The 27,427-nt window shown below is 34.5% G+C and overlaps 1 protein-coding gene across 1 annotated transcript in view; it reads left to right on the top strand.

The window, feature by feature from the left end:
* LOC129751722 (heparan sulfate glucosamine 3-O-sulfotransferase 5) overlaps window positions 1-27,427 on the top strand; it is a 368,160-nt gene that overhangs the window by 57,350 nt on the left and 283,383 nt on the right. The window contains exons 2-4 of the mRNA XM_055747388.1: window positions 2,529-2,724; window positions 9,903-10,034; window positions 10,137-10,352. Coding sequence (XP_055603363.1) covers window positions 2,529-2,724; window positions 9,903-10,034; window positions 10,137-10,352 — 544 coding nt within the window. The remainder of the gene's footprint in view (window positions 1-2,528; window positions 2,725-9,902; window positions 10,035-10,136; window positions 10,353-27,427) is intronic.

The following is a 27,427-nucleotide window of genomic DNA, read 5'->3' as shown; positions in this document are numbered from 1 at the left end:
GGACGAAGATCAAAGGTCCCAGGTGATTTCCTTGTGGAACACCATACGTGATTCGAAAATGTGACAAGTTCACGTTGTTCAGTCGTACGTAAACAGTCCGGTCTACGAGATAAGAGTTGGTCCATTTGCTAAGTCAATCAAGTAGCCCTGTCCTACGCTTTTTTTGCTATGAAAAATTTGTGCGGTACTCTATCAAAGGACTTGCTCAAGTTTACAGAAATTGCAAACTTGTTGACGTTTTTCAAGCCTAGTAACCAACTTTGAAACGTACGTCATGAGGTTGGTGGTCCCTTTGTAGTTTCCCCCTCGTTGCATGTCTGCAGAATTGTGGATTGGAGTAATCGATTCGATTTTCCAGGCTGTGGGAAAAATACATTAAATACGTTAACGATTGGTTAAAAATTAACTAAATCGATGCAAGTAAACGTCGAGTAGAGGCCTCGGAGGAACCGAAATATTAATGTTGAAGGGATCATTCATAAAAACCAGATCGAGTAATCTCATGTTGTTGTTCGTGATATAATTAATTTGTTTTAATCTTTCCAACAGCACATATTCGAATGGAATAAGCATTTTCACTGAAGATCGTACAGAAAAATGCTGACAAGTATCGCATTATACTTTGATCATTGTTCGTTCCAGATTTATTTTAAATATCTAGGCTTCAGATTATTTGCCACATCGAAGAAAAACTCAAATTTCTCTTTAAAATTTATAGATTTTGTGTTGAAAAACGATTAAAAAATATGCAATATCAAATTGTTTGGCACCTGTCGTCGCGTATTAGTTATTTTGTTTGTTATGAAGTAGTACCTATCTTAAAATGAATGCGCCTCAAGTCTGATAGTCAATAATGATGAAATTGATGAAAATAGGGCCTGACTTTTATTTTAAATACTTGACAATTTGAATCCCCCAACATGGCGTCATTTCGTGCCCTTCGATTTTGCAACCAATATGGCGTTAGTGAATGCTTAATAACTTTATTGTGGTCTGATAAATTGCAGGTTTTATAAAGGTTCTATGAGAGCTAAAATTTGACGTTTTTATTCGCAAGTCAACCAATTACACGCTTAGGATGAGTTCCTCATCTCTGAGTTGTTAATCATCAGTAGAGTAAATGAGGATAGACTTTTTAAATGATAAGGGATTGGTTTTTAATGACCTGTAGAATTAACCATGAGTTGAAGTCAAATTTCGTTGTTTGACGTCATCTTGAAATTCAATATGACGGCTTCCGTTGAACTTTAAATGCTGTAAATGACAAAAAAATCGCATTAAACCGCCATATTATGGGCATTGGGTGAAAGGGCTAAACTAGAAGATGTCGAATATTTCCTTTCTGATTCCAGATTAAAATCCAAGATGGTGGCATCCGCTTAACTTTAAAATGCTGTTAATCATTGAAAATAGAATGAAATCCTCACAATTTGGGTATTGGTGAAAGGGCTAAACTAAAAGAAGTCGAATCTTGCTATCTGTCGCCGTCTTGAAATGTGTGGGAAAAGGAGAAAAACACTCTTATTGGCTAGATCTGGGAATGCCATATACGTCACTTCGGCATATCACGGCAGTACGGCCCTGCCTCCAGAGTTATCAACTTTTCGTCTTTAGTAGAAAACCTTGAGCTACGTATATGCCGCTATCAATGATGAAAATTTTGAGCTCAAGTATTTGTTTATTGTAATTTTACTACTTGTCGATGATATTTAAATTGTTTCCGAAGAGAAATAACGACTGATTTAAGTTTTATGAATTAAACAAAATGTATCACTTTCACGTTGTCACCCAGTAGTGCCGAAAATCTGATGAATTCTAGAGTTCAATTCGAGGGTTGAGTTACTGAGGCGATGGTACACCTTTATAATGAAAGCTTCACAAAAATTGTTTGCATAAGTTGTGTTTCGTAAGTGTGTAAACATCTTTCAGTTATCAGTTCAGTTCGATTCAAATAACGGTATAATCAACAGATCACTGAATAAAAGTAACTTGCCCAGTATTTGCTAGCAGAAAAAATATAATTTAATGGAAATGTATACAAACATTCAGACTCGAATGACCCGGGTGGTTGAAAGGTCTCTAATAAATTATAATAATAATAATATACAAACATTAACAGGTAATGAAAGTGACAGCCGTGTAAAGTGTTTAAAATTATTTGGCTTTTCAATAAATCTTGAAAAATTGTTAGTTAAAGGTTTTTTTTAGAGAAAAATACAGTAATTTTTCGCAATGGGTAATGTCAAGTTTGACGTGCTTAAGAAAAATATTCGGTTGTGTCAAACTTCGACTGTCAAACAATTTAAACTTTCCATCTCTTAAACGATCTGTCATAGCTGTCAACAACTGGAGATTGGCAATGTAAGAAGTCTTTCCCGGGTAGGCGGGAAAACCGTACAAAAATAATTCTATTAGACAATCGACCTACGCGTGGGACGCGTGAGAGAAAAGTTCAAAAAAGCTGTTGACTAAATCATGTTCTTTCGATGTTTTTCATTCTTTTTTCTCTCCCTCTCTCTCTCTTTCAGATGGTTACCCAAGGCAGCTATGAGGCCCCTCGGGGCACCAGAAGGCATCAGCGCCTCCTCCTCCTCCCACTCAGAGTGCGTCCTCATCGTGGGCGTTTCCCGTCCTAAGCTGGCGGCTCTCTTCCTGTCGGTTATGCTGTTATCGCTTTTCCTGACTTTCCACATTCTGTACGACAGTGCCGTCTACAGCATCCAGGTGAGAAAAAAAAATCGAAATTCTAGCTACCGAATTCGGCATTAGGCGTGGGCGCAGGCAATGCTTGTGATACGTTTCAGTTTTCCCTCCAACGAACAAAACGTGGGGCGGTTTGGATTGGTTTGGTTTGGTTGGGGCAGGTCCGGAAATTGCTTCGGCAACTCTTTGATTGGAAGCATCCGTAGTAAAAACGTCGTCTTCGTCGTCAACCCGATGCAAGGTTCTCATTGTAATCCTTTGATTGGCAGTAGGAAGTAGGTAACCCAAATAAGCTGACAGAAAATATGACGGAGGTATGATTTAAGCCAATTTGGGGTGCTTTCGATTTTTCTCTCACTTGTCCTAGGGTTAAAATGGTTAAGCATTGATGGCTGTCAATATGTTTATCCTCGTTTGAGGGATTTAGCAATCCAAAATCAATCTATATGGTTCAAACAAATCCGGCAACCAATTTTAAATAATTAATTGCTTTATTTGATCACAAAGGCGTGGTGTTTCAAATGTAGTGATTTGAGAATCAATGCCCTCAACAAACCCTAGGATGTTTTCTAAACTTTTCCGTGAAACTTTCTGCACCTCTATCATATTTTCAGTTTTGAGTAGACTTTTTGTCCAAATGCACTACACATGTTTTTACAAAAAAAAACCTACAGTTAGTAACTTTTGTGATAAATGTATGCGCTCAAAAGTTTCAACTTTGTGTTGTTGTTGAAGATAGTGGTCCCAAAAAATAAAAAAAAAGTCTATGCTAAATCGCTTCAGAATTTTATCAATTCTCCGAATCCGGCAATCAATCTATGTTTTGAAAGAAATTTGAGAAGCATAAGCATAAATTAACTCATATGATTCCGTTTGTATTATATTGTTTTTAAATATTTTCGTTTTTAAAGCTGATACTCTTTATCCTAAACTGAACGGGTTTAAACTGTTGAATGGCAAAAAATCTGATTCTTCTATTTATCAAATAACTTTTAAGCAATTTCAAACCTGAGCCTAACAATTTGCAAATGTATTACCATTAAACAGTTTATTCGAGGCAGATTGAATCAACATCTTTAAACTTGGAAGCCGAAAAATTTTGCCCCAAATAATTTTTATCCAGAATGACATATACCCAAAATCATACCCTAAAACGAAAAAAAATCACCTGAATGCACTATTCACTTTTAGAATGGACCCAGAAACACACTCCAGAATGGACCCTTTTCCAGAATGGCTCAAATCAAAGATTTATGACACTAGTTAATTTGAATTTTCTGCTTTTCATCTTACTCATTTCTATCTAACTTCAAACTATTCGAAACATTTTTTTTTTCAAAATGATTTTTTAAATAAAACATTTGTTTTTAATATTATCCAACTACATTCATTTAAGAACGAACATTGTACTTTGTTTAAGGTTTTGGTACTGTGCCTTTCAAAAAATCGTTTTGGTAGCCGACTTTCTACGCTGCGCGGCTTTGCCACCACCAACTTATAATTTTTTTTTTTTAATTTAGGTATTTTTTGGAAACAAAACTATTTTTTAAACCGTTCAGTATGAATGAATATATTCAATTTTCTTGGAAATCGTACTTCTGGTGAAAAATTATCTGAAAAATTTTTGGAATTCTTGGGATTTTTCATTTTGGGCAAACGTTTTCGGGGAAATGAAGTACAACATGAAAAAATAAAATTTTCAATTGATCAAAAACTACTTTCCGTTTATTTTTTCTAAGAAATTTCGCAGAAACTGTTTGACATACAATTCTTTCAGTTGACTTTAAATTTAATATGAAAGTTATAAAAACTTTATATAAAACTTTTAGGAGCTAGTATTGTTACTAAATGATTGTATCGTTTTGATAAATGATATTGCCATTTTTTTTCTGAGAACATTAGTTGTAAATCCTAGTTTGGTGAATTTGTTTCACTGGATTTAGAGTGTTTTAAAAATCGGAACCACCGGGGGTCAAATGACTCAAAATCCAGTGCAAAATCGTATTTAGTTGCTCAGAAAATGCAGATTGATTAAAAGTTCGAAAAACAGCGACCTTTGAATAGTTGTCAAAAATTGCGTGTTTTGTGTTTAATAAATCTTATGCTGCCAAAATAATACAAATTACGTCAACTTTCCGAATCATTTTTCAATCTTTTTTTTTTATTATGACTGGTACAGCTTTGGTGGTTGATGCATTAAAAAGTACGGTTTTGACTTCACTTTCTTACGTTTTCATGGCAGTCATCTAAAGAAATTAAAAAAAAAATTCCATATGTGCAACATATAGCTACGAACTTCAGCTTTTTCAAGTACTAAGTGAATTTTTTTCGAGCACCTAATAACTGACTTACAGCCTATTTCCCGAAACATGTTTTTTCGGACTTTTTTTCTTAGACTTTGAAAAACTTCGAAATCAATGATTGTAGCTGAATATTGTCTCAAAATCATATTTGAGTAACTTTGAAAGCTTTGGAAAACTACAAATTTAGTAAAAATCGGTTGAGAAACAAGAGAGTTTAAGCAGAAAAAGTGTTAGGAGTCATTTGACCCCCCGGCGGTATTAATAGAGATACCACATACGTTTTTCGAAATCTAGGAGAGATGAGGGCATAACAAGCACCCAGGGCATAATTTTTTGAGCACCACCAAATAAGCTTTTATGACCTTTAAATCATCTTGATCTGAAATGAACGCACTGCAACCTGATCTACACATTGTTTCTCAATTTTCAGCATCATAAAATTTTTGAATTTTCACTATAATCAATTTTAAAACGCGTTTTTACTTTAATTTGTTCACTGGAGGCGAACAGAGCACTATCAATGAAGGCATAATGAGCGTTTTCTGCCGGGGAATCTAGCAGCGAATTCAACTCGATGAAGTCAACTGAATAATAGAACGACAGCTTGACTTGTTTCGTCTGTGGATTGGGCCTATTGGTAAGGTGTCGGAGAGGTAATCAGTAGACTTGAGTTCATTTCCTGTTCGAGGGGATTTTTTTACACATACCATTCATGATTGATTTTTTTTATTGTTACATTATACGGCTAAAAGCATCAAAGCATCATCCGTCATACAAAACACCAGAATCATAATGTATGAGCATGTGTTAATTCTTTAAATTCTACAAACAGACCTAGATGATTTTGTTATTGCTTTGTTTGATGAATCTACGGCTCACCTTAGTGCAATCATGATCATGAATGATAAATGAAAAAAAAAACACCTCCACCAGGAATCGAACTCGAGCCTACTGATTACCTCTCCGACATCTAACCAATAGGCCAAATCGTCAGACGATACAAGTTAAGCTGTAGCTCTATTACTCAGTTGACTTCATCGAGTCGAATTCGCTGCTAGATTCCTCGGCAGAAAACGCTCATTATGCCTTCATTAATGGTGCTCATACTGCCTCGGGGGGTTTCTCATTATGCCTCTACAGTGACTGGTTTTCAGCTTTCGGCGAAAATAGTTCAAATGCATTTTTAAACGTTTTTATCTACTTTTTCAAGTTTCATCCAATTAGGCAATAGACTATTCGAGTGTCTGAACACGAAACAATGATGAAATTCACATATTACAGCTGTTCTCTATGGTTAAATAAGCATTTTCCTTAAGGTGGCCAAGCTGCCCCAAATGACTCGACTTTTGAAAAAGTTATACGCTGCAGGCTAAAATTGATCCTGGGTCTAGTACAAGATCTCATGCCAAATTTGGGCCAGATCGGATCACGGGAAGGGGTCGCTCAACGAGCCTGAAGTTTGTATGGGATTTTGAGACATTTTGCTCGGGAGAAACATGAAAAACCAGTTTTTCGACAGTAACTTCTGTCTCCTTCGACCGATTTCTTTCAAAAACGGGTTTTTCTTGAAGCCAAAATTATGACAAATATTTCATCAGAAGGTTGCATTTCAATTAAATTTAAGATAAAAAAGTTATTAAGCTTCAAAAATTGGCTATCTTTTTTAAAGGGTGACATTCATCACTGTTAATGAGGCGTCAATATGTTCGACTGCCCCGACTCATTAACAGTGATGAATACCATCCTTAAAAAAGGTAGCCCATTTTTGAAGCCTTATAACTTTTTTATCTCAACTCTTATCGATAGTCTTCGGACGAAATGTTTTTTTATAATTTAGGCTTCAAGAAAACCCGTTTTTGAAAGAAATCGGTCGAAGGAGACAGAAGTTATTGTCGAAAAACTGGTTTTTCATTTTTATCCCGAACAAAATGTCTCAAAATCCCATACAAACTTCAGGCTCGTTGAGCGACCCCTTCCCGTGATCCGATCTGGCCCAAATTTGGCATGAGATCTTGTACTAGGCCTAGGATCAATTTTAGCCTGCAGCGCATAGCATTTCACAGGTTTTGAATTTCCCATACAAATTTGGGGCAGTCTAGTGGCCATTGTGCCCTCATCTCCCCTACAAATTAAAAAAATATTAGTATGAAAAAATACGGACATTTTAAAAGTAGAAATAGTCATGAAGAAAAAAAATGTAATAGGAGTTAGATATGATAATTTCATGTTCAAGAATGTGATTTGACCCTCTTCGATATGTTTTATGCTTTAACAATGCAGATCCAGCTACAAAAATCTTCAACAGAAAATTTCCAATTAACAAAAAAACGAAATTTTAAAAAAAGTACAGTATTAACAATACATTTCAAACTTTCTATTTTCATGAAATAAAAAATACCCAATGGGTTTTTTTCTACAGCATTTTTCCCGTGATTCAATTTGATTTGGGACAGGCTTTACTTGTATAACGCTCAAGCTAATATTGAGTTTTTGGTTTACAGCCACGAGATTTGAAATGAAGTTTTTACACTCCTTATCTCTCTCACTGACAGGAAAGGGGATATACCAAACAAAAACAATTTGTTAGCATTGCTCGACAACTATGCTTGCAAATAAAACCAAATTTGGAAAAAGAAGATATTTGAGAACGAAAAGTGTTTCTTTGAATAACGAGAGATAACGAGAAGGAGGGAATCCCATATAATTTTTTGAATAACTTGAAAACAGATCGAACAAATGGAACAGAATTTATCATGATAGGGTATTTGGATACTAAAAAGGATTCTATGAATATTTGGGACTTCTACTTTTAGTGGACCGTCTCAAGGTATAACATGATTAACACATTTCCTTCAAATAATTCGGTCCATGGCAATTATTCTCTAACTTATTAGACATCCCACACACGCCAGATCACGCTTCACTTGGTCTAAAGAAACTGTAATGAGTTCTTTTTATTGAATTCAAATAACCATTATATCTGATATCTTCAAACAATAATTTTCATTACATCACGTGCAAAAATTACGGAAGAATTAATGAACTAATCGATAATGAAAATGCTGATTAGACCTGTAAAAGCAAAATTCAATTCATAAGTTATAAAATAACTTTATCACCATCAAAATATCTTTGGATTAGAAAAATTGAAAGATAGATATAAAAACTCTTCTCATTTGATCATTAATCACTTGCTTTGTGCTGTATCGAAAGCAGAATAAATATTTCACTTATGACTATTAGGAAGAAACATTAAGACCTCACACTAAGAATCCAAATTGAAGAAATAAAAAAGAATAAAATTCAGAGTCTCTTTTTAAAATCGTTATACCAAATTCTAAATACAAAATTGAGAATCAAAGTTACACCTGGAGTAAAACAGGAATTGCAAAATTTATAATTCATATCCTCATGTTTATTTCACTTGCATATCTGTAAAAAAACCCTTTTTCATGTGATTTGCTGAAAATTAATAAAATATAATGTGAATTTCTATTTCCATTTTTTTTTAATTTCTTTTATAAAAAAAACTCAAAAAAAAATCTTTTGTCAAATAGTTCTTTTAAATGTGACAAAAGATACCTTCGAAACATTATTTCAGAATGGAAACTAAATGTCTAAGAATCAAAAATCTTCAATAAGACAAGATTAAAAATATAGATATCTTTATGTTCATGTTTAGTGAATCACTCAATGAAATTCGCAATTCAACTGTGAGAGCGTTTCTATGAAAATAACTTATTTGAGAATGGTCATTAAGAAAAGGATATGCTGCGTTCAGGGTATTTTCTTTAGTAGGAGGATGATTTTAAAAAAAAGTACATGAGAATCAATGGCATGAAATTTTGCATTTTCAATGTCAGATTTAAATGGTCAAAATTTGCCATGTATTGTATAAGTTTGAGTAAATTTGCTCAGCTAACCAAAATGCAGGAAAAATTCAGCAACGTTTACTCTATTTAGGGTAAGGTTGCCAGATTGGGAACAGTCCGGTCCAGCCTGGTTGCCCGGATTTCATTAAAAACTGTCCGGAATTGGCCCGGATTTTTTCACTTTATTTGGCAAATCAAACAAAAAAATGAAATTGTGTTCTTAATTTTTATTATTTAGCTATCAAAACAATTTTTTTTAGAAGTTTTTTTTCAAAAATAATCATCAATCTTGATCTTCGTTGAGTAATTTCTGATTTTTGACAAAATTTTCCCGGATATTGCCCGGATTTTGGTCGTCAATTGAGAAATGAAATGCCCGGGTTTTGCCAGATTTTTATAAAAAACTGCCCAGATTGTCCGGCCCGGATACGTGTTGAAAAAATTCTGGCAACCTTAATTTAGAGGCCCCCTTATACTGTGAGCGAACAAGAAAAGTACCACTATGTGTTGTGCTTGTTAAAATATGAATGATTTAGATGGCAGCAGTTAAAACCAAATGTTATCACAAAAGTTTTCCTAGTTTTTGGAATCAAACACCTGTAGTAAAACAGTTGGTTTAATGCAATAAAATAAAACGCAATGTTCTACTAAATATCAAACTTTTTGGAAGTGTCCCTTTTATATATCCTGACAGAGTTAGATGGTGTGACTCAAATCCAAATATTGAATTGACCCTTTAAGACTGAATTCGTAACATGACTTTCACGAATTATCATGTAGCAAACGTCAGCAACCAAACCTAGCTCGTCTGACGAATAGCTGCAAACAGCTTCCATTTCCGGCATCGAGTTAAGCGGAAATGAAGAATACTTTAAATCGTTCTTTCGTTGCTTCAACCAGCCATCCAGCCAGACAGGCAGCGTACCTACTAATGTTCGTGCATTACACATCTTCCCTTTTTCCCTTATTCCTCCTGGCTGTTCCGGTTCCTAATTTGTTCTCTGTTTTATTTCTCTCGTTACAGGCTGCAACGGCCATATCCGAAAACAAGATCGCCATACTAACAAATCACATTCCGAACCCGCCGGCGATTAATCATCCAGTGGTGTTTCCCAACAGGATTCATTTTCCCAAGACCAGCAGAAGGCTTCCGCAAGTAATTTATTAGCCGGGGCGAATTTATTGTTGAAAATTGCACTCATATCGACAAATGTGTTTTCTCTTTCTCGTTTTCGCTCGCTTTCCTTCGCCGACCCAGTGTTTGATAATTGGAGTGAGAAAATGTGGCACACGTGCGCTGCTGGAGATGCTGTACCTGCACCCACGAATCCAGAAGGCAGCCGGCGAGATCCATTTCTTCGACCGGGACGAAAACTATCTCAAGGGGCTGGAGTGGTACCGGAAGAAGATGCCGCACTCGTTCCGGGGCCAGATTACCATCGAGAAGAGCCCCAGCTACTTTGTGACACCCGAGGTAGGTATCGCCTGTGACTGTATGAGCTAGAGCTATCTGCGCCAAGCAGCCAATTCTCAGTTGAGATAAGTGGGGAAGGCATTTGTTTTTCGGGCGAGTACCAGTTGCTAGTGGTGTCTTTCGAAAACATAGAACCAAAACAGAGTGTTAACTTCTAAGGTCCTTTGAAAAGGCCTTGACTTTTCCGCAGCTATGCCTGCCACATTTAGTGCTATGTAGCAGCAAATTTTTAGTTAATTTTTTTGTAACTTCTCCAGAACATCAAAGAGAGACTGACTAACGAAAAACATTGACAAAAGTAATGAAGTTGAATACTTTAAAACTACCTATATGGGTATGATACATTTTAATAATATGTATTACTATTAGCAGAACCGTTTTTACGAAATTGTTAAAAGAAATTGGGCTTGTGATATAGCTCAGTTGGCAAGTCTGTTGTCTCCTGAGCCGATGTCCGTGAGTTCGAGCCCAAGAGTAAACATCGAACACAGTTGTACCGGATAAGTTTTTCAATAACGTTCCGCCAACTGCAACGTTGATAAAGTCGCGAATGCCATAAAGATGGTAAAACGACTATAATCGAAACAAAAAAAAAAAAAAAAAGTTAAAAGAAATTCTTATCGAAATTAAAATTTCCAAATTGACTCGTTAATCAATGAAAAAAAAAAGAAAGTGTTCAGCTCCAGAGCGTTGTCATGTCAATCTGTTTTGATTTATCTTTACTTGTATTGTAATTTTGACTAAATTTAAGATTCAATTAACATTTGTAGGATGTGAGACGTTTTCCAATTTGTTAGGAAATATTTTTTTTTACGGCTTTTGTCAAAAGTTTTTCTTAATGTGGAAAAAGTTACCTTAGAGAGCAATAACTCAGAATGGAAATAAAATGTTCAGGACCCAGAATCATAAATCTGTGTTCTGGAACGAGAAGATCTAGTTGAACCACCCTAAGCTTAAAAAAGGACCTAGTAAAAGCATCGCCATGCTGCTGGCTTTAACGGCAATTATGCGCGCCAAAAACATCGGGTATCATCGGTACCAAAGATGATCCAATCAGGGTCGAACCAGTTAATCCTTGGTTCGACCTCTTTTCCCGACCAGCAACCATCAGAGTAAGACACAGAGTAAGCGGTCCTTGGGACCATGTCAGAGGCCTAATTGGCCATAGTTTGTGTGGTTGAGCAATTGGAAAATAGTTCTAAGTCGTTATGTCGTAAAAATACAGTCCACTAAGTTTGTTTATGTTTTGGAATGAGTGTGTTTAATTCCTACGAGAAATATCTGAGGCTATCGCTGAATCCGTCAGGGGCAAACCTGAACAATCTGAAATAAGATAAGATTAATAATAAAGGGTGATACGGTCAAAATTTGGTCATGTGAAAAGGCGTGTAAATCGGTGAAATCGTTTATTTGAAAAATCAAATTAAATTTCTTTTTCAAATTTGAATATATGTAGTATAAAATTCAGGAAAAATATCTCGCTTTTCCAAATCCGAATTGCCAGGCCTTACGCTCAACCCCTGCCATCAAATTTTGTACAGCCACCTTGTCCACCTTCTTCGCCGCAGAAAGCCAGTTTGCCTTGAACTGCTGCTCGTTCTTAGGAGTTTTTTTTTAATCTCCTTTAGGTTCCGCTTGACAATAGCTCAGTATTTCTCAATTTGACGAAGCTCTGGCGTGTTGGGAGGGTTCTTGTCCTTGGGAACCACCTGCACGTTGTTGGCGGCGTACCACTCCATGGCCTTTTTACCGTAATGGCAAGATGCCAGGTCCATCCGGCCAAAATAGTTCGGAACAATCGTGTTTCTTCAGGAAAGGCAACAGACGTTTATTCAAACACTCTTTCACGTAAATTTCTTGTTGACAGTCCCGGAAGCTATGAAAATGCTGCTTTTCAAGCCACAGGTACAGATGGCTTGCCAAACCAGATGTTTCTTCGCGAACTTTGACAGTTTCATGTGCTTGAAAATATCTGCTTCTAGTCGGCTTTGACGTAGGTTTCGTCGCCCATTATCACGCAGTCAAACTTCGTCAGCATCGTCGTGCACAGCCTCCGGGATCGCGCTTTGGAGTCACTACCTTCTTGTAAGTCGATAATCCGGCTCGTTTTTTGGCTCGATGCACGATTGTAGACGATACACCCAGCTTATTTGCGGCATCTCAGAGAGAGAGGTTAGGGTTTCGCTTGAAACTACCGGCAACTCTCTTTGTCGTCTCAGCGGCTTCCGGTTTTCGATTCTCCCCCGATCCAGACTTCCTGGCTGTCGACAAACGTTCCCCAAACACTTTAATTACATTTGTAACGGTTGATTTGGCAATTTTTAGCTATTTTGCCAGCTTTGCGTGCGAGTAGCTCGGATTTTCGCAATGCGCGAGCGAAATTTTGATGCGCTGCTCTTCTTCCTGGGACGGCATTTTGACAACTGAAGAATGAATTCCAAAATCAAAATAGGAGCAACATTCTACACACACACACCTTCAAAATGAGGGGTGTTCAGGTTTTTTAAATGCAAAGTTGAAAGAAATACGTCAAGTTGATATTGAACAAATTTTGACCGTTTATAGTAATATTCATGTTTAAAGAATCGCTCTATGAAATCCGCAATCCAACTATGAGAGCGTTTTTATGATAATAATAGGCTGACCCACTCAAATTCGTACTACCATAAATTTCATTGATTTAAGAAATAAGATAATCTTATAATGTCAATGTTTTGAATGATACCGTATGTACAATAATTTTATATGGGAACCATCCCGTTTTGAATATGGATGGAGGTTTTCGATTCAATATATCATCTCTTTATGCCAAAAATGTCTATTTTACAAAATTTTCTGAAAAGTGCTTAAACATGATCGGTCTTAAACGATTTTGTTGGAGATACAAATTAGAATAAAATCACTTGAAAAATAATCGAGCTATTCAAAATATGTTTTGTATGTAAATTTCTCCCTATAATAGCGTGAAAAGTTTATCAATTCAATGGTTCATCTAAACCCCTTGTGTTTGTATTAAAAATTAGTTAATAAGCTCTTGAAAATTCTGTGTGGTGTTTTTTTTATCGATTTTTACTCATACTACTCCATTTAAAAACATCTAGAAGTTTTTCAATATAATTAATCATTTTGTTATGCTAAATTTTTATAAAATAATTCAAACTCTATTGAATTTTGATGTTTTTACATTGATTTTCTGAAGACACCCCCGCGTTTTTTAAATAAACTGGGTTATTCATGACAATAAATTATCTAGTCATACATAACCATGATTAATCCGAAATTGATTGAAAATTTGAAATGATAATTTTTTGAAACTTGCTGCATAAATTTTGGACGCATGAATAAAAAAAAAATTAGAACACCATTTGTTTTTTTTTTTAGTTACAAACCTAGGAATTGCTCATCAAAGATCTAGAAAAAAAAACTTAAAAAACCTTTCATGATAATTTTATAAACTTGCCGAAAAAATTTTGGACGCATATATAATCAAAAATTATAACAGACTTGTTTTTTTAAAGCTTGATTCAAGAATGAGAATGAGAACAAACCCGGGCAAAATCCGGGCTTTTCAAATGAAATCTGGGCAACCGCGTCGGACCGGACTTTGCTCAAATTTTATATTAAATATACGGGCCAATCCGGTTAAAACCGGGCTATTTGGCAACTTTATCATAGAAATTCAGGTCTGAATATTAAATTTTAAATTAAACCCGTTTTGGACGTTCTGGTTCTATACTCCTATAACCAAAATTGTATTTCTACATATTTTCGTGTTTCTGATTATCTATCAAGCTTAAGATTCTTGATTATTAGTTCGAATAATCATTAGAAATTAGGTATGAAAGCTGTTTTGAAATCCTTGTTCAAATTCGGTTTTGCATTTCATATTAAATTTTAATCATGTTTTTCGAAAATCAAATGCATTTTCAATATTTTGATAATAGTTTTCCGAATATGGAAACAGAAGAATTTTGCTTTATATTCAAATTCGAAGTTCTTAAACTTTATTCTAACACAAAATTTGAACATTTTGAGCTTCTAAATGGCGATCAAAAATTAAAAACCAGATTCTCATCATCATTAGAAATTCTTATTTTAAATCAGATTCACGAAAACGTTAAAAAATAAATAATTGAAATAATGAATTAAGATTCAACCAGCACTACACAGCTTAAAAAACAGATTCATGAATGAGGGCTCTGATCAAGAATTAAGATTAGGAAATCGTATTTGTTGTACATTTTGGAAATCGTATAGAAATTTGGAAACTAATTCATAGTTCAATTTTCTAAATTCAGGTTTAGAATTCAGATTTAAAATTCAGAAAAAGATTTAGCTTGCGAATGAGTTTTTTAATCAACTTACAATTGTTAAGAAATTCAGGAGAACATAAGCTTGAAAATTTGCTTGTCAATTCAATTTCCAGATTTCAAATTTTTTAATCAGAATACACACAATTTTGTTAAAAATCACAAATATAAAGAAGATTTAGAGTTTTTCAAAGTTTTGATTCATGCAAAATATCCCAAATTATATTTAAAAAATCATCCACAGGATTTTTAGTATGGATTTGATTCTTATGAATAATATTTCCTGTTTAAGAAACATGTACCTGATCTTCATCTAAAAATCTGCATTTTTTTTTCGGTGCATTATTTAACATTATTAATATTGCAGCTTTTTTTTAAAGCCAAATTTCAAACTTGAATCACAAATTTAGTTCAAAATTGCATCAAGCAAACTTGATTCAATTGTTTTTAAATTCAAACTTTTTTGAAAAATTTGATTTATTTTCATCAACGGTTAAAATCTTGGAATTTGCAAAAGAGTTTAGAATATTGGGCTTGTTGATTTGAGTATAGAATTAGTTTTTTTTTTTTTTAAGAAATTGAAGGCTATCCTAAAAATAACTTATTTTATGCTCAAATCAAATTACTTTGATCTACTACACTTTTAAACAAATTCAAAAATTTTAACCATCGATGAAAGCAAATTTCATATTTTGTTTCTAGAGGTTTCATTAAAAAAAATTAGCTCATCCTTGAGACTAAGGACCACTTTTCTAAAGTTACTTTTTTAAGGTTTCATTATTGACACTTTACCATACTTGTGGCATTCGTGTCTTCTCTTAAGTTACAATTTCATACAAAAACTAATAATTAGTACTCAAAAATGAATAATCATGTAGTCACAAACATAATTTGTTTTGAATTTTTTTCATTCGTGGGTCATTTTTTGGGGTAAAAATTAGTCAATAAAACCCCACCCATGAGTCGGTTCTTCCTACGGCCCTGTTTCCAATTCAGCTTATGAAAAAGAAGCACTCATTCTTCCTACTTTAAAAAGTCTTGCACTGTAAAGAGTAATCTTCAAAAAAAGGTATCGAAACGTGTTTGTGTTCCAAATTTGATGCAAATGTTTTATTAATTTTTCCAGCTTTGTTTTCATTTTCTGATTTTGACGTGTCATGTCTATTTTTTCAGGTGTGTCCTGTTTTGCATATTTATATGTATATTCCTCATCCGTTTTAAGTCTCTTGAGGAGAAATTTCGTTTGAGTGCTAAATTTGAATTTAAAACAAAATGCTACAGAATTGTTTGATTTGTTTCGAATCGTTAAGTACAACTGGTTTGAATTCCAAATTCGATGGAAATGGGTTAAAATTGCCTCAGTCGTGTCGAATTTTTAATTCGTTTTATATGAGACTTACACCACCTCAAAAATTCTGTAATTGTGGCGAATGTTATGTTAATTTTGTATTGTGAAAAATCCTGATTGTGTGGCGTTTAAAAAACCCGCTCAAGTGGGAGGGGCATTCAAATACTTTACGATCCATCACTTTATGACAAACATCCGAATACCAAAACTCACGTAATCCGTTTTCAACTAATGGTCCTTTAGAAACCTTAAGTTTTATGTTTGAGAGTGTATCAATACAATTAATCGTTCAATTGAACCAAAACTTGTTTGTTTTTCAAATTGGATTTAATAAATCGTTTTTTATTTTCAAAAGTTTGATGTTCATCAAGTTTTTTAGGAAAGAGTTTTAAATAGTGAGAATTGCATTAAGTTTTATGTTGATTTTTTAAGTATGGGAGCGTTCCATTTTGAAATTTGTAAAAGTCACTTGTTACTTCAAATCATATTTTCATATAAAAACTTGCCTGTGTATCAAATTTCTTTAAAATAATGAAAATTGCATTTTTTTTTTCTAAATAAATTTGGTATGGAATCCCCAATTGAAAAGTGAGAGAGTAATACAAAAAAAGAATTCTTATTCTAATATCAGATTAGCTGTGAATAATTTTTTATGATAACCATCTTTCAAATTTTCGAAATTGATCATGTTTAAAGCTGATTTTGTACACTCCCAAGCCACCCCCCCCCCCCCTCTCAAGATGGGAAGGTTTTTAAACTATTACACAAATCATCTGAGGCCCAGAAAATTCTCGAATACCGAATTTCACGAAGTTCCTACCACCGGTTTATTCAGGACAGTTTCACAAATTAAATCGCATTCGCATAAAAAGATTGTTCTTCCACCTTCCCACCTCTAAAAAAGTGGAAGAAAATTGTATAAGTTCTGTCGTATAAGTTTTGTCGAAAATTATGTACGAAGGTCCCTCGTTTAAAAAGCGATAGAGGTCATTCAGCACAACAATAAAATTTTTTGTCAAATCATGCTCAGACATCATTTTTATGAAAATCACCTGAACATTGTTGGAAATTTTAACATATTTATGCTGTATTTTGTAAGCGAGCTCCTCTTCTCAAATTACACCGCAGAAAAAATTCTAAAAGTACGCGGAATCTCAAACACGCGTAATTTAATTTTTCACAAGTGTAATTCGAAGAAGATGCAATTTTTAACTCCTTTTGATCTTTTCTGTGATGTAAAGATCAAGCGTTCAATGAATTTTATATCACAAACAGTTTAAGTTTGAATGTGTTTTATCTAAACAGAAATGATAAACTTGTGTTGCGCGCATCGGATACAAAGTAAACAAGTAAGAAAATTACGAGTTTTAGACGTAGCTCCAGTACTGCCAGAATCCAAAGCTAGTAGATTTATGAAATGTGGCGTTGAAAAAAGAATGCTGTCTAAATTAATCAGTTTTCTCTCCATTGCAGCAATTGTAGCAAATAATGATGTTCTGGGACGAATCGAGAATCCTGGTTATGCTAATCTGAACAGCATAACCGTACTGCGAATCATCGGGTGCAACAAAAATTCCAGACAGACGCTGCCCGTGATGGCGGATGATATCTTTTAGGTTCATTTTAGAAATATATGTGAAATTAAAATAATTATAAAAAAGGCGTATTCATTCATAGACAACAGAAAAAACCTGAACATGTAGGAAAGTTTTATGAAGGATTAATCACCGTAATTTATGTTTGTTACTTTGATTTATCGGCCTTATCGGTGAAAAGTGATGTCCTTTTTAGTAGGGACATCTAAGAACTCTATCTGTATCTACCACTTCATAGTAGTTGGCCCATGAGGAACAAAAATTTAATATGTGATGATAATGCTTCTAAAAAATTCTACCCGCTCATTTTCATCATCTTTCATTTCATCTAACCTTCTATCCATCTATAAAAATTTAAAATCCTTAGATGTCCCTACTAAAAAGGACATCACTTGTCACCGATAAGGCCGATAAATTAAAGTAACATATATAGGGCAGATTTTTATTATTTACGATAATAAATCTTAAAATTTATATCCCTTTGTAGTTTTACACGCCAGCTTCCGTCATCCGATCTCGTGCCTTGTTTTCGATCAAAATTAACCTGCCGAAAAAATTACATTCTTGAAAAAACACATAGTGGAAGAATTTTACATAAAAACTGTGTTCCGTATTCCGATATACAAACCATCTTTTGCCCAAAACCCTCAGACGCATAAATAATTTTACTTCAATTTGACCATTTGTTTATTCGTGATGGATTTACAAACAAATGATTATAATTTTAATGGCATGTGCGGCGGAATGAAAACTAGAGAGCAGTGATGGTAAATTTCGCCCGTCACGCTTGACCCGACTAGTTTTGTTTCATCAAACGACTGGCACTGTTCTCAATTGACGGAGCCTCACTACTCGCATGACGGATAAAGCACGACAACAATCAACATTTCTCCATCATCGACTGGCGAAGCTCCTACACATGGTCAAAATTTCGCCTGACTGTGACTGGCAAATCTCTTCACACTTCGATCGGCTGCTGACGGCAGGTACAACTAATTTAACGACTTGCTGGCAGAGAGCAACAATAGCAATAAAAAACTGAAAACGAGCTTGCTGGCAGGAGCAACAATAATAATAAATGCGTTTCTTTTTCGTCATAGGTCGGTTGAATGCGATTGCTTGACTAGGTTAATATTTTAGCTTCAAATGACTGGGGAATGAATGACCGGCAAACGAAGTGACTGGTCGTTAAGGAACAGTCAAATGAGTTTGACGGACCAAGAGGCTCAACAGTCACAGTCATTTGACTAATGACGTTGAATTATGCCAACCCTGCTAGAGAGAATTTATTTTATAGAATTTGAAAGAAAGGTGGATAGAAAAGCATTAGTGCGCCAGTAGGAGAAAGCTTGATAGGTGTTGAAATTTTTAGGCTAGAGGGCATGTTGATGAAAAGCTCCCATGAATTGCTCCCGTCTTTGCTCTGCATTAGCTAACTATACATGAGAAACCCAGAAAGAGAATTCCCATGCAGTGATGCCACATTTCTATCGGTATTTTGAAACCCGAAAAAATCTTTTATCGGTATGTAAATCCTAAAATCGGTATGAAAATCGGTATTTGAGGTTGATATTCAAAAATGCTTACATTTTCAACTTCCTAACGTATTTTTCTTTAAATAGAAGCTTGCAATAAACAGCAAGTCTAAGAGCTCTTATGAATGTTCATTTTTAGTTCAAAACTAGGTGACTAAATGTGTTTTAGCATATATTATTGCATTTTCTCCATAACTTGGTTCTAGGTAACACTAGTTAACACAAAATGACGGTTTTGAAATTGTAACAGAACATAATGTTTGTTATGACTTGTACATTTTTTTTAATTTTAAAACTATTTGCTTTTGCTAACGAAATCAAAAATCACAAATGAAAATTCAGCAGAAAATCCGAAATAAGTATTTCTTTCCAGTACTCATAACTGAATGGAAATTTATTTTAAAAGATACCGTTTGATAAGAAAAATAGGAGCATGACGATCATCTTCAGGTTACACGTTGTTTAGGCATATAAATTAAGTAAAAACTTGAGACTTTGATGTTTGGCTAAAGTGGGATGTAAATTTGATAAATTCAATAAGGCAATAGAACCAGGTCAACCTAAAAGAAATTTTAATTTAGTAAGCACTTACAAATCCAATGGCTTTTTGATGTTCAAGGTAAATATGGACCCAAGTTGATGTTCTTCGTTTTATTGATGGATTTTCGCCAATCTGGCCATTTCAGCTTTTAGTATTAGATATGAGTTCTAGCGATTAGAAAAAGAAATGATTGCAGAAAGGTGGGAGAATTGTTGCTTATATTTTTTTATAGCCAATTAAAAATTAATTTTATTTTATGAAAAATCACGCATTAGTCATATGAAAATCCAAGAATTTTATGCGAAAATAAATGATAACTGTGCTCTAAAAGAAGGTGTTCTTCCGAAAAAGATTAAAAAACACTTAGTTTTACTATAACTGAAAGTATCCATTTTAGGTACTTATGATATCATTTATTTGGCTAACAAGATGCAGAAGGATTGAAGAACAAATCTCGACATACCCCGTCTGGCGACGAGGTAAACAAGGATTATATTCAAACGGTGTATGTATTTCCTTGAAAAGTTAGCATCTCACGAGACAAGAGCTTTAATGCGATCGCCAATTGAAATGGACCTTAAGAAACTTCTATTGGCAGTCGCAGAAGGTCAAATTTCAGCCTTGAGCTTAGTCCATTGGCTTTGAAGTTAGTACCATAATAGTGCATCATTTGACAGAACAAAGGAACAAAACAGCGCGAACAACTGAACGAATTATGAGAGTGAGCCGTGGAGATCTTTGCAGAATAGTTTAAAAGTTGTACAGATTAAAGTTACGCCACGCCAGCTACCGAACTTTGTCTTCTTTCTACGAGACCTTGACGAGGATAGCTTGAATGAAGTGTGAATGTTGAAGTGGAATGAATTTTGAGTTAAAATCTTAAAAATCGGTATGAAATCGGTATGTTTTGCCAAAAATCGGTAATCGGTATATACCGATTCTTGGTCAAAATTTTGCTCAAAAATCGGTATAAATACCGGAAAATCGGTATGTGTGGCATCGCTGTTCCCATGTATAGCGAGCCCAATGGTTTGAGAGCGTGTTTTTACGCACACTTCAAACGAGCAAAAACGTACACCGAAAGAATTCTTCACATGAACGCTACGTGAAAATGTACATGGATTTTTGCCACCATGAAAATCACGTGAAACCTACGTGAATTTCAGGTAGCAAACAGATCTCGCGCAGCAAGCAAAATTCACGTAATTTTCATATGAGTTGTATGTGAAATGAACGTAGATCGAATGTGGGCAGGGATTCGTTTTGCTACGTGCAATTCACGTAGATTTCATTGTATTTTTAATGTAGGGAGGTTTTTTCTCGGATATTTTTAATAAAAATGTTTTAATTTCGTAATTAAATTTTATTTTTCGACCAAACTTATCTACTTTAATCCACACTTGCACAATGTATGCACTTTTCATTTCCACTATTAACAATTCACTTCACTTAATTTATTGAACACATATTCATCGAAACGTGTCTTTGGTTTGGCCTCTTTAGCGGTTGCTTGGCCGTCTCCGCCGCCTCAATTTCAAATCCTGTTGAAAAAAAAACAAAAGATGTAAATAGCAACCAAACAACAAAACTTTATTACTTACGAAAAGAATATGTGCTTCTCCATCACTTAGATTTTTTTTGTCTTTATGCACCAACTGCCGGATCCGCGCCATATTGAAACTGGTATTCCTTCACACAGATTTTACGTGAATGAGCCATTCAGGTTTTACGTGAACATCACATAGAACGCACAAAATCCCTCTGTACTTTGCAGATCACTGGATTCTCACGTAAATCGAATGTGCCTTTCTTTTGACAGCATTCAACTATGTGAATTTCACGTAAGGACCAAGTGATTTTTTGTTAACTCCTAAGTGCTTCAGGTAAACCAGGCAAAAATTCACGTAACGAATGGCTACGTGAAAATCCAGGTAAATTTAACGTTTCTTTTTCGGCTGAGTGTAGCAACCCATGGGCCTACTGAGCTTTCCTTATGCGAGAACAGTTCTATCGACGTTGCCATTATTTCAGATTCGCTGCGAATAGTTGCTACTTGTCGTTTTCTTCGCATTTCACATTTTTATCTATTCCGCGTTCTAACTTTTTGGTCAAGTGTCAATTTTTGAACCGTATTTTTCTTGTTGTAATTTTTTTTTTCTTGTGTGCGTAAAAACACGCTCTCAAACCATTGGGCTCGCTATACATGGGAATTCTCTTTCTGGGTTTCTCATGTATAGTTAGCTAATGCAGAGCAAAGGCGGGAGCAATTCATGGGAGCTTTTCATCAAAATGCCCTCTTGCCTAAAAATTTCAACACCTATCAAGCTTTCTCCTACTGGCGCACTAATGCCTGTCTATCCACCTTTCTTTCAAATTCTATAAAATAAATTCTCTCTTGTTTTCATTCCGCCGCACATGCCATTAAAATTATAATCATACAAATTACGGCGATTAAAATCATATAACATTTACAAAGAAAACGCTTTTATTTTTGTTCATGAAATGTATCGAAAAATGGTTTGATTTGATCATATTTGAATTTATTTTTTAGGAACCTTCCTTTACAAAAACTATTTGATAATACTTTAAATAATTTTATGACATCAAAAAACCCATTTTGTGCCAAATTGGATCATAATCGTTTTAAAATCGTTCGAGCTCTGTTACATTTTAAAATGACCACCCCCCTTTTCCAGCAAAGGTTTTTTTTAATACCATTGCTCATCCAAGTATAACAAAACCTGTCAACCAGCGTTAATTATTATTTAATTATGTTAAATTACGTTTTTGCAGTAAATTTGATGAATTACACTTTTAAATTAATCAGATTTTGTCATATATTCTGTTATATTTATGTGGGAACCCTCCCTACCCCCCTGTGTCAAGACGGAGGGTTCTGAAACTTTGATAGAAACCGTCCCCGGTTTGAAACGGTCATATGCCAAATTTTTTGTTGATCGGTCCAGTAATGAGTCTGTATGGAACAGGCAGTCAGACAGACAAACATTCATTTTTGAATAGGGCTAGGTGGGGTAATTATGAACAAAATTTCTTCATTTGGCACACTAACAGCCACCATATGTTTATTTCTTATCATAAATTCTGAAAACTTGCCAATATTGAATGTTTCCGTGCTCTTCATCATTCTGTAGAGTAACTTTTTTTTCTTGGTCGCAACCCACGTCCTTGAGATTTTTTTTTTTTTGTAGATCTTTATTTGAAACGGCTCGTACCTTCAGGTTTTAAGGAGCCAGACTCCTTTTTTTTGTTTTTACAATTGTTTGCTTATCGTAACACTTTTTGTTTGAAGAAAAAGAAGATAGAAAGGAAAATATAAAAATAAAAAGAATTATAGACGGAGATCGATAGCTTTTAGAAAAAGGTAAATTTCGAACATGTAGTCCAAGTCTACGTCCTTGAGATGTCTGTTCATAATTACCCCGTCTGTTCATATTTACCCCCCTATCTAGGGGGTAATTATGAACACGGATTACTGACTTGGTATAAATTTTTTGAAAAGTAACAGTATTTTTACGTTACATTTACCCATAGTAAGCAGTGTATGGTGATTTTTTACTTAAAAAATTATGTTCATAATTACCCCAAAGTCTGTTCATAATTACCCCGAACGCTGTTCATATTTACCCCGAGACTTGTCCTATATAATTTATATGGTGTCAGAAAATCTCAATTCAACACCAAATAATGAAAATGATTTTCAGTCATAAGAAAATGGGTTGTTTTATAAAAAAATAATTCAATTCATGTTTAAACTTTTAAAATAAACAAATGTAATCAAAATTTAAAACTAAAACAACGCAAAAAATAACTATTCAGTGTTCTTTTGTATTGATTTTTTTCTATATTTTTTTTCGGTAGTTAAATTTTTTGTTGCATCTTTTACGTTTTGGTCGGTTTCTTTTTCTTTCGTATCTTTATGTCGTTGTAGATCATTTTTATTTGATAAGACTTTTCCATACGTGTAAAATTTTAGGCGAGTTAGGCTACTCGATAGTTTTTACATCCATTTTAAATGTCCTGCGCAGCAAACATCAAGCTTTCACCTAAATGTCGTAGGTTAGGCTTTTCACATACGTTCGAGATATCATGAAATTGAAGCCTATACATATACAGAAAATTCTTATTTTTTTTTTAAAGATGGTTGTTTCACAAAAACACCCATTAAAATCTCCTTGGATCAGTGAACAGCCATATTTTGCAAAGCTTGTCAATTCTGTATGATCGACTGTTTTGAAAAATATTTACACTAATTAATTTTTTTATATCCTGTACGAAATTTCACATTAGTAACTCTATTTTCTCAAAAAAAAAATTATTACTGCAGAAGTTTTCATCACTAAACTGAAAGAGAAAATCTTCAACCGAATGGTTTTCATTTTGTACAAAATCTTAAAAAAATGTATTTGAACGAATAAAGATTGAAAAAAGTAACTAAGTATAAATAAGACTGCAAGAAAATAGATTTTGGATCTTTGTTATCCGAATGTGACTCATAAACAATTATTCTTTGCTGTACTTCTAATGCTCTCAATAGCAGTACGTTGTCCAAACATACAAGTAAATTTATCTTTTTGACCTTTGTTTTGTGGACTTACTCATCTATTAAATTTATCATGGTTTTTCATATATTTTACTGTTGACCATGGAAATTTAAGGTTTATAATAATGTTAAATTTCACGCGGTAATGAATAAAAACTCGAGCAGTAAACCTTTTGTTAAAAAATGGCGAATTATATTATTAGTAAAATTAAAAATTTCTTCAAGTCTAGTTTATAACCTTGTTATTTATCAATACAAAAAACTGGTTTTGGAAGGACGTAAAATCTTTATTCGGTGTTAGAAAACTATTCCTGGGATACAGGTTTTCGGTTTCGGTATTACCGGTAAAACTATCCGTACGCACCACTCACTAAACCTGAGAAAACATTTGACTGCATTTTTTTCTATCAACAAAAAGCAAGTTCTTATCACAATTTTTTTATACGAAATTAAGACTCGTTTGAATGCTGATTTAGCTTTTTTCAAAATTTCTGTTTTATAAACTTTTTTCACTCTTGAAGTTTTATCAAGTTTAGATAAAATTGTGTTCAAAACTTTTTTTTCAAAGACTGAAAAGAAATGGCATAGCTTTTTTTCTCTAAATCCGAATCTTATTTTTGGAAGAAAAACAATCAATTTCTCAAAAATTCAAAACTTAATACATTGCGGACTTAATTTAATTATGAAATTTATAAAAATTGGTCCAGTAAGTTCCTTGAATATAGAATGCCGAGTGTTGATGTTTCCTGGCAAAGATTTCTTCACGGTCCTGTGTTAAGATCATACAGAAGGGGGGGGGGGGGGTATTTTTGTGAGAAATTTCTTACAAGGGGAGGAGGGGGAAGGGGTCTGGAAATGCTTGAGTAGTAAATTGATTAGCCCCCTAAGTAGATGAATGAAACATTAAACCTTCAAAAAGCCAAAGAAATGTCAGGAAACGTGTGTTCATAATTGCCCCATAGGACGAAAACTATGGGGTAAATATGAACACTCATCTGTGAATCAGTGCGAAAAATTTTTTTCAAAATTTCTTCAAAATCTAGACAGAGCATCATAAACTGGATGTAAAACATGTGATAACAACATTCTAGCTGGATTTCCTATGATCAGATATTCAAAACAATAAACATTGTCCGAAACGATTTCCGTTTCACGAGGTAATGGTTTTTTAAAAAATCTGAAATGATATCATTAGGATTTCAAAACAGATCGGAAATGGCTTAAAGCTATCAATCGGATGTTAAACTACCACTTTTGGAACTTTTTGTGTTCATTCATGCCCCACACTAGCGCGTATGGCACTTGTTCGGAATTACCCCGTGTTCATAATTACCCCACTTGACCCTACATATGTAGATGATATTTAGAAAGCATTGACTAAGACAAGAAGAATAATAATTCCTTTCTATTGTTTTTGGGACTAGACATAAGTTCTGGCTGTAAAAGCACGATTAGTGATTAGTTGGGTATGTTCATATGTTGTATGTTGGTTATTCACCATGGGTGCACGGATTCACCGCAGTTCCTGCCTAAGTATGTGCTCACATGCATTCTTTAGATTATTAAATACGACAAATCTCCAATGCAGCGCGTACACCATAATCGGACCCCATGGCTTCGTATGAACTGTTATGGAGTGAATGGATAGGTATATTTTGGAAAAACGAGTCAATCAGGTGGGCTAGCTTACTTACCGGTATTCTGGCATCCGTGTATATACCTGGCCAGCTAAGAACTGATTGAACATTCTAATTATATAGTCAATTATCTGAGGAAACACATCTTACCTGTCGGACGGCCACTTATGAGATTCGAATCCAAAAGTTTTCTTGCGGATACCGGGAATCGAACCCAGTGCGCCTGGCATACCAAAACCAGACTCGTGCCAGCCTATCCGCAACACCACATCGATGCTTCAGTTGGGTATGTTCATTTTGAGGCATTTGATGATGTTTGTTTTTCTCTGGAAATTTTTAAAAAAATATTTTTATGAAATTATTTTATCGGCTATATCGGTGAAATTTGTATTCTTTGAGAAAAAATATTTTAGAATTTCAAAATTTTTTAAAGAAATTTTACACAATTTCACTCCGCTCGCAAACACCTCTGATCAAGCTCCCATCCGTAGGTCGATAGTCTGTTCCAGTTGCTAGTGTTTTTCGCATCCACAATTTTTTTTTTGGTTTTCTATTTTCCCCTTTAGTTCATCGACCGAACAACCAAAGTGCTGCTTGGTCTCGATTTCAAATTCAACACGGTAAAGTGGTTCCGTCGCGCCCTCGAGGGCCCTGATAAGCTTGTATTTGTGCCGATTTCTAGCCGGAACAATGGATCTTAGCGGTTTTTTTCCTCTTCATTTTTCGTTCGCTCTTTTCCGCCCTCAGTTTTACAGCATCCAACCAGCGAATTTGCTACTGCTACTGCTGCTACTGGTTCTGGTCCTGGCAGCTAGCGGCTGATGCTTCTAGTAGCGTTTGGTGGAATAGAGTCGAAAAAAAAAACGCAAACGTGAAGAAGGTTAATTCGAGCAATTCCCGTTTGTTGTCAGCTTTTTTGATTGTCTTGGTTGCTGCTGGCAATTTGGATACGTTTTAAGAACATCCCAGGTAACTCAATCGTTTGTAGTAATTGACGTTTTAAAATTCTATGGTTGAGCAAATGTTAATAGGATGGCGAGTTAGATAGAATTGCCCCAGCTCGAATAGAATTAACACGTGTTGCAATTATCCTTTTTGGTTAGATTGTGACCTCGACTTCTCACGAACAATGAACACAATTTAATTTAATTTTTTAATAAATAGCATCTCTCTAATCGACTTCAAAACTATTCAGGAATAATGCAAATTTATATGCTTTTTAAAAACTAAGGGTTGAATTGGATGCTTTAGAATAAACGTCAAAAATTTGATCAAATATATTTTCTTTATAAGGAAACCCACACGATCTCTTTCAATTTTTTTTATTGACGACGTCGGTCTAACTCTAGATTTATCTGTGAAATGGCTAAAAAACAGCAAAAAGTTGGCAGATATATGACAACACGTTTCTATTTTCCAGGCCCTATGCCAGCAGCCCACGCTTTTGGCAACGGCACATTACAGAAAACTCAAACAAAGAGTCAAAAAGTCAATTTCCCTAACGTAATTTTACTGTAACAGCAGCATTGGTTGCTGCTGCTGTGTATG

This window comes from Uranotaenia lowii, chromosome 3, assembly GCF_029784155.1.
Source record: "Uranotaenia lowii strain MFRU-FL chromosome 3, ASM2978415v1, whole genome shotgun sequence".
Classification (NCBI taxonomy): domain Eukaryota; kingdom Metazoa; phylum Arthropoda; class Insecta; order Diptera; family Culicidae; genus Uranotaenia; species Uranotaenia lowii.
Note: the sequence above shows the minus strand (reverse complement) of the source record. Positions and strands in the feature narration are given on the sequence as shown.